Consider the following 9,064-nt stretch of genomic DNA (forward strand, 5'->3'; position numbering starts at 1 on the left):
ATTGTTAGGCAGTGCATGTTGAATCCATTCGTTTAGGTGCCGCATATCATCGACAATCAGATGCCTCCTCTCTCCTTTAGCAGCTCCTCACTTAACAACCCAAACAACCAACATAAACTCAAGCCTGAATCACGCATAATCAGTTCAAAAGAGCTGTAAGTATAAGTAACATGAAACTATTAACATGACAACTCTGTTGTACGTAGCCTAGTTGACAGGATACATCGAGCTATGCATTTCTATCAAACTAATGCTTCTCGGCTACTTGATTGATCATCCACTGTGGACTGGAAGTAGATGGGTGCAAGAAGGGCACTGATCATAGCAATACACAACCGAGTGACGGCCAAACCGAAATAACCAAGACATTTTACATTAGGAAATAGCTATAGTACGGCATAGCCTTCCATTTACACCAACCCATCATCAGTTTGTACAATAGGTTACAATGCTATACAGACAATAAGACTAATGTTTATACAAACTAGTAGGCATTCTGGATTACCTAACAACCATAGGCAATCTTTCATATATGCATCATGTACAAATTTATAAGTACACAGACAGTTAATTACATGGATAAGCAATATCTACAAAGGCAGCTGATTACCAGCACATAAATGATGAATTACTTCCAGGATTTCCATCGAGTTTCTAGTTCGTGGCTGAAGTCATTGTTGGGCAGTGGACAGTACTCCCCGTCAGTCATGCTGTCTATAGAATACACCTCCCATCCTCCTTCTCTCCAGTAGGTTGAGTAAACTTCTGCGACATGCGACACTCTCCAGTTATCTTTTCCATCTGGACGAATTGTCTTCATCAGATCCACTGGCATATCAGAGAACTCGAGAATTTTCAACTTACGCAGATGCTCAATCCCTGATGGCACCTTCTCCAGAAGCTTACACCGTTGAATGCTGAGCTTTTCAAGACAATCCATTGCACCCATCTCTACGTGTATGCACTTAAGTTCATCGAATTTGTCCAGGCTTAAGATCTTCAGCTTCCTAAACCCATCGGCCTTGAAACACAATCTGTCTCCAACGAATACTTGACATAATTCAAGTTGAACAAGATTGGGAATATGTCGTAGAGAGATGAGTGGATCATCCTTTAGCCTACTCCATTTCAGAGACAATCTGACTAGGCTTGGAAGAGAAGGAATCCAGTGAGGTATTGCGTCCAGACGTCCTCTCATATAGAGCCGCTGAAGCAAAGGAGGAGAAGAAAGGTGTTGAAGGTCAATGATCTCATCTTCTTTCACTGAAGCTATGGATAACGCATGAAGATTACTCAGCTTTTCAATAGATGAGCACAAAGCCTTTCCATCTGCTTTTCTCAACTTTAATAGACCTAACCTTCGCAGTTGAGTTAGCTTCCCGAGCTCTCTTATAATCGTGCCACCATCTTGGTTCACCTCAATGAAACAGAGCTTTTGCAATGCTTGCAAAACACCTATTTTTGGGGTAACCTTAAATCCATTCTTTGAACTAAACTGTTCATAAGATACATATTCATGCTTGTATACCAAAAGATGGCGTAGGCGTTGGAGCTTGAGGATCTCATCAGGGAGTTCACTGACATTGGAATGCTTAAGATCTAGAGTTTCTAGATTCTGAAGCTTCCCAATATATCTTGGAACAGTTTTTACCTTGGTATCCCTCAGACTCAGGTATTTCAAGAAATGCAAGTCCACAACAACAATAGGAAATCTCTTTAAAGGCGAGCTATGCAAGTCCAACACATTAAGCAGCCTAAAACCACTGGGAAATAATGCATTGATGGAAGGCCTTATTCTGACCCCAAACATGAATAACGAACGTAATTGGGAAACTGACCTGTTTGGCCGCACAGTTTGCAGCGTGTCATGTATAGATAAGCGTCGAATTTTATCTGACCACTGTGCAGGCACACTTTTTTCTTTCACAATTGTTGTGAAATTCTGATCTCTTGATTTGGAGATGATGATCTCCCGCAAAAGATCATGGATCCGACATGTTTTGACCCTTCCATCAGGAGTGGTTGTGGCCACTTGCATAAGGCTCCTGTTCAAGAGTTCATGGAGATAGTCATCTGCTACTTCCTCCAGTGTTCTCCCCTCTTTTGCTTCAATGAAACCCTCTGCTACCCATAACCGGATTAGCCTCATCCGCGCAATTAGATGACCCTCAGGGAAGATGCTCAGGTATAAGAAGCACGATTTCAGAAAGTAAGGTAAATCATTGAAACTGAGTGAAAGAACCTTTCTCAAATGCTTGAGCTTGTCATTACCCTCTATCTCCGCCCCAAGGGTGCGACCAACCATATCCCACTCATCAATCCGTCTTTTATCTTTTGTAGCCAAAACACCACTGATTGCAACAATTGCAAGGGGAAGACCTTCGCACCTTTTTAAGATGTCCTTACATATATCCTCCAAGTGTAGAGGACATTTGTTCTGCCGAAATGCCTTTCTGCAAAACAGATCCCAAGACTCTAGAGGAGGTAAGGGCTTTAACTCATAGGTCTTACCATTAGAGAGTACACGAGTGGTGGAGGCCACATCAGAATTTCTTGTAGTGAGCATAATTCGGCTCCCACATCTGTTGTTAGGCAATGCATTTTGAATAGCATGCCATTCATACAGGTGCCATACATCATCTAAAACAATCAGGTACCTCCTCTTCTGTAGCAGCTCCTTGATCATTGTCTTCAGCTGATCATTGTCCATGTTTACGATAACTTGTGGAACTTGTCTCCTCATTGCTTTGAAGAGTTGTTGAGCCATGTCTTTGAGAATTTCTCCAGACTTCAATGACCGATTGACAGTGATCCATGCACAAACTTTGAAATGTTTTTTCACTTCTAGATCATCATAGACTTGCTTTGCTAAGGTGGTCTTCCCCATACCCCCCATTCCGGCCAATGAGACCACTTTCCGCCCAGGACTACTCTTAAACAGCCACCTCACCAGCTGATTTATAGGCTCATCAAGGCCCACAAGATCAGATTTATCTAAGAGAAGGGCATCTCCTCGAAGATCTTGCCATGTATTCCCCACACTGTCAAATCCTGGACCTTGTTCAGCTTTGATGAATTTGTGACGAAGTCTCTTATGAACCTCAGAAATGTTTTTGATCCTTGCGTTGATGGCTTTTAACTCGGAAGCAATTCGGTAACAAGCTTTGACATTCTTGATACAGCATCCCAAAGTACGTAGAGAACCATAGATTCCATGGCCATGATCATGTTCATGCAGCAAAGTAAATTCATCTAGAATATCTTCAGCTTCATGAGCAACATCTCTGACTTGCTTGACCCAGACTTCAACTTCCTGATCAGTTTCCAGTAATGTGTCTGCAGTCCTTAGAAAGGCCTTCATTCTTTCAAATTCTCCTCGGAGATAGACCCCTTCCTCTCGAACACTGCCAAATAGAACTCCCAACAAGTGGTCGTCATTTTCAAAGATCGCTGCAAGCTTCTCCAGCAGATATTTAACTGAACTCTCTGCCATCGTGTTTTGTGTTTATTGCGTTGCGGAACAGCCTTTGCCAGTCTGAAACTGTAGATGGCATTGGCTGCATCCAAGTGACTTGGCTAGTTGCTCCAAGTTACATTTCTCACTTCAACCTTGCATGTTTATATACTAGAAAATATGCTATAAAATATTTAACAATAGATAACTATACATAGGCATGGTAAACTTCACGTCAAAATCAAATGAGCAACAACATAGATAATCCACGGGAAAACAACAAGTCATGTACAGGGAAATATCTCGGTACTACCTACATAATTTTAGGAAGTTCCATATAAAAGTTTTATTTCACCAGTCACTTTCTGCTTACCCAATTCTTACAATTCAAACATCAAATCACTCTCAGTGCATTATCCTGATTAGCTACTATGAAAAAGGATAAACTGGACAGCATACACCTGAGCTGGAAAACTTATCGCAATCGGCTTCATCTTATCCTAGAAGACATATATATAACCAGAAATAACCACCATTCTTACCAATTCATCATACAAAAAATGCCTTACATCACAAAACTTTTCCACAAGTAACTTAAATAGATTGACTGAAAGCAACAGACCATTATATATACATAATATATCAAGACAATATAGTAAGGTGTGATCTTAGTTCTCATCTGAATTCTGAAGGCGTGTAAAAGGGGACAAGCTCGTTATTGTGTAAGAACTACGTACCCAGCAGTTTCCTATACATTCAAACTGACTTTATGCTCTACATAGAATATCTAATACGTTCTTATGATGTTCAATCAGTTTCTTCGAGGAAAGAAGAGATTAACATGGAGTTCAATACAAAAAGGCACATAATTTGATCATACTTTGAATACCCAATTTCAGAAGAGTCTGAAAACAAAGTCTGGGTTAGTAGAGTCACCTGAGAATGAGTTTTCCAATGACCCTTATTCCAGTTTCTGTCTTGACGATAGAGAGAACAGGGTGATTGGCGGTGCAAGAGTCAGCAAGCCTTTCTAAAAAGTCAAAGAGAGTAAAGAGTTTGAATATTAAGGCGTGTTTAGTAGAGGAGCCTTTGGATTGATTAGTTTAGGACTTTTTAAGTAGTGGTCTATTAGACTCACGTACGTATCTGCATCTGGATCGTTTAGATTTTGGATGTAAAAGTTGAATTACTCGTACTAATTTCTATCGATTTTGTTAATTTGGTAAGGGCAACTTGAACTAGTTTTCGACATGGTTTCATGAGGTTATTCCGAATTTCTAGCTACATAAAGCAAAAAATATAACATGGCAATAGTACGTGTAAGCAACAATGTTGTCTTCCCGTATTATACATATAAGCAAATTTTAACGTACTTGGATCTTTTACGATAATTTAAGATGCATGTTTGGCGACTACATGAATAATTTAGGACATTACACATTTCACGAAATTTGTGATTTAAAAAAAATTATTGGCATATTTTGATTTCTGTTTGTTGGCATCGCCATCGTCCGCCTCCGACCACCATATCACGACACCCCACCACCTCTGGTACAATTTTTGATCTCCATTCCCTCTCCAAAACCCAAACCTCTCACTTGAATTCAAACTAATCTAACTTAATTTTAGGTTTAAACTTTGATTTAAGGCTCTAGTTTGTTAGATTTCTCTCTCGATTTTGTTTTCCTAGCAACAAAGCTCGATCTCTGTTTGAACTCAGTTATGTTGTGAAGTATGGATTCGATTGTGGTACTGAATAGATTGAGGATTTTACGAATGTGATTGTGATTGTGGAACTAGGTTTTTCAAGTAGTGAAGAAATTGGATATCTTTGGTGGGTTTGAGGTTTGGATTTGAAAGATGACGCACATAATGGTTAACCCAAATGAAATCCAATTAAGGATTGATCCAATTCACGCTGATGTTGATGAGGAAATCACTGGTCTTCAAACCCAAGTCAGAAGATTGAGAAATGTATGCACCAATTTCTCTCTCTTTTACTTTTAGGTTATTTACTTAAGGATGCTGCTAAATGTGCCCATCAAACTTCTTAACATACCCAATTAATTATTTAAATCTAATAATATCAACCATTCTTAATTAAGTTGACCAAAATACCTGCATCTTGTACCCAACATCTTCTTCCCTTTATTTTTTTCAAGGTTAGAAACTCAAATTGAGTTTCAACTCAAGCATAGAACTGATGATAACAACCTCATATATGATTATGCCAATACAACGAGGTATACAAAGGAAAGCATGCAAGTTAAAGGGTGCCACAATGCATACTGATGATAACATGACATAATGGAATCAACTGTGCATAAGCATAATTTGAGAGTACATTTGCTCCCCACCTTATTTTCCCACTTTCATCCCCACCCAGCTATCTATGTGACACGTGTCCCCTCTAACCTAACCACACTAACTATGGTTACTCTTATTAATTTTATTTATTTTTCTGATTTTACCTAATTTTTTCCTTTTCTTTCTATTTTTTCTTTTTTTTTCTTTAAACAAAACATTAATAATTTTTATTGGTGTAGTCAATCAATGCCAATGTCATTATAAAATTTTCTCTCTTTCAATTTTGAAACTCTTAGCTTCTAGGAAAAAACCACAAAAACAATTTAAGCTTGATTATATTTTTTGCAAGTAAGTATACGTGAACATAGCGAATTCAAGCTATTGGAAAACAAATAAAATAAAGAACAACGTTTTACTCCCATTGGAATCTAATTCAACTAATATATTGTCATCATCCCTTGTAGCGACTAAAAATGCCATAAACAATTTCCAATGTTGAACACTAAAAATTCAAATGATCTTATTGTGTACGTTGTTCTAGTTTAACTGCATCCTTGATCAAAATGTATTAAGAACAATGAGTGCATGATTTCAATCCCTGGTTACAATGATGGAGCCTCTGACATTGAAAGATCTTCAAAGTTTAGATGGCGAATCGATCCTTGAGATCTTGCTCGTACAGTATCCTATCAAATATACGTATGACGATATTAATTTTATTATGAAATGAGAAAATAAATATTAGTAATATATAAACTAGGATTACAAAGTTACAAACCTGTGAGTGCATGATTGAGTAATCGCTTAACGTCGGGGAAATAACTTGGTAACCAAGCGCTTGGTTAGGAATGGTTTGAGAACTAGAAGCCCCAACTTGGTAAACATGTGGTTGTAAAGGGATGACTTGAGCAAAAGAAGCTAGTGACGATAATTCGTATGAAAAATTTGTAGATATGGCTGGAGCACTAGAAGTTGTAGAAATACCTGGACATAAGAATTCTGACAACTTCTGATGTCATTCATAACCAATTCGAGATAGTTCCTGTACATTCATAAACCAATGTCAAATACATTATCTTTCAATTTTGAATGAACTTTGAATAGTTGTAAAATTCACTTGGCTATATGGCAAATATGGATTCGAAGGGCCAACAATCTCGTGTCCATTTGAGTTGGATTCTTGAATAACTGCAGTTTGGGAATAATTAGTGTGATTTTAATAGATGAAGCGCATAAGAAGAACAATATACATGTACATAAATTATACACTAACCTTTTCTTTTGGATGAGCCTCTCCTTTTCTTTGGTACTGATGCAGTGTTCTCCTCATCTAGTGCTGCATTTTGTTCTTTTTGCCTGGACTGCTCACTCTTTTTTCTTTGCTTTTTAAAACCTAAGACATTCTTTCCTTTTCCCTTATTCCGAGGTTTACGTTTCTTCAATGGATCTCGTAGAACCAAATTTGCATTATTTTCATGCATTTCATTATTAAAGTCCAAATCACAATTTGTTCCATCATGTCCCATTCCGGCCTGCAAGATACCATCTAACACTGCCTCTAAGTCTATCAATTTAGACTCAACCATAGTGCATGTTTTCTTGTTTATTGAACCCTTCGCTACAACTCTATGTGCTATTTGAGATAAGCGACTATATTGAATACTGGAAGATGAGCTAGGAGCACTTACATTTACCTCAGTTGACTCCAAACCACGCCTATCATCATGTCTCCATCTCTTTAGGTAATATTCAGATGGTAACGAAGGCATAGCCAACTCACGAAATAGTTTCAATGCATGTGAGCAAAGAATCCCTTCAAATTTAAATCTGTTACAGTTGCATATAATCAAATGATTTGAAGGATAATATGTAATTGACCTTCTCAAACATGGATTTCCCGGTCTTTCCACCACATGTGTTTGTGTAATGCCATCATCACTTTCTAACTCCAATTTCAAATCCAAGCATTTTTTGTACTCACCTTGAAAGAGATAGAAAATGTTTTTTGTGTACCTATTTGCTGCTTCTACCTCCACTTTCCAAGTTGATAAAAAGATACGCTTTGTTTGTGAAGTTGCAACCTCTGCAAGTCTCTCTTTTTCTCTTCGATCATCTAGTGCTAGTTCATATTGTTGGATCCACTCGCGTAGATAAAGATTCCTATAAAAGAATTTATTTATGCTTTCACTTCTCTGTGTTGTTGTCATGCCTACAAAACAAACAGTTAAACTTTCTTTAATAACAAAAACCTGATCAACAAACTGAAAAACATAATGATATAATGATCACAATATCAAGTGATAAGAATCAATGTCAAAAACAATTTATATATATATATATATATATACCTGCACAAAAATGGGATCATCCATAGACTTGTGCCCATTTTTCACGTAATTCATACAAGTTCTGTAGCCAAGGGTTATCACTTAAGCCATAATTTTCGAGTAATGAGTTCCAACTTGACTTGAATTCGTTAATGGTCTCTGGATCATACACACAACTTCTGAAATCTTGTGAGAATGTCGAGAACTCTTGAAAGACATGACTTAAATGTTTTGCTGCATTCTGAAAGATGTGCCACAAGCAAAGACAGTGATGAGAATCAGGAAATACTTCCCTAATGGCAGCTGAGATTGATGCAGCTTGGTCTGTAAATATGGTCTTCAGTTTCTTTCCTGCCATAGCTTGTACGGAAACTTCAAACAACCATGTACATGCATATGTGGTCTCGCCATCTAATAATCCACACCCAAATAAGATTGTTTGACCATGATGATTAATACCAATTATTGGAGCACAAACCATTTCATATTAGTTAGTTTTGAATGTTGTATCAAAGGAAACAACATCACCAAATATGGCATAATCTTGTCTTGATTTCCCATCACAATAGAAAACACCACAAATCTCATTCTCCTCATTCGTTCGAATTTCATAGAAAAAGGACTCGTCCTCACTTTTCTTTTTCTTGAAATAAGCAAGCAAGTTATTCGCATCACCTTTTTTCAGCAACGTTGTCCACTTTCTTTGAATGAAGTTGTTGCAATCTGTTTGAGTAAAATTTAAATTTGGTGCCCGTTTGCTTCAACAGTCATGTACCTGTAAATTTCTGATGGCTTGAACTCAGCATTGCTCATCTGATTCCTGAATCCACATTGAGAAGTCTCTATGTTTCGATGTGATCTTAAAGCATGTGAAAGTGATGGAGAAACTACATCATGGTTATGTTCATAATGAAATGCTGTCACAGCAAACTTTCCATCTTCTTGAAGCTTGATCTCAAGTTGTGCCTTGCATCCA

General features: G+C 37.7%; 1 protein-coding gene across 1 annotated transcript; it reads right to left on the reverse strand.

The window, feature by feature from the left end:
* Positions 1-511: 511 nt before the first annotated feature.
* On the reverse strand, positions 512-3,708 carry LOC126794681 (disease resistance protein RPM1-like). The gene has a single exon (XM_050521448.1). The coding sequence runs from the start codon at positions 3,491-3,493 to the stop codon at positions 629-631; it is 2,865 nt and encodes a 954-aa protein (XP_050377405.1). The 5' UTR covers positions 3,494-3,708; the 3' UTR covers positions 512-628.
* Positions 3,709-9,064: the final 5,356 nt, after the last annotated feature.

Source organism: Argentina anserina, chromosome 5 (genome assembly GCF_933775445.1).
Source record: "Argentina anserina chromosome 5, drPotAnse1.1, whole genome shotgun sequence".
Taxonomy (NCBI): domain Eukaryota; kingdom Viridiplantae; phylum Streptophyta; class Magnoliopsida; order Rosales; family Rosaceae; genus Argentina; species Argentina anserina.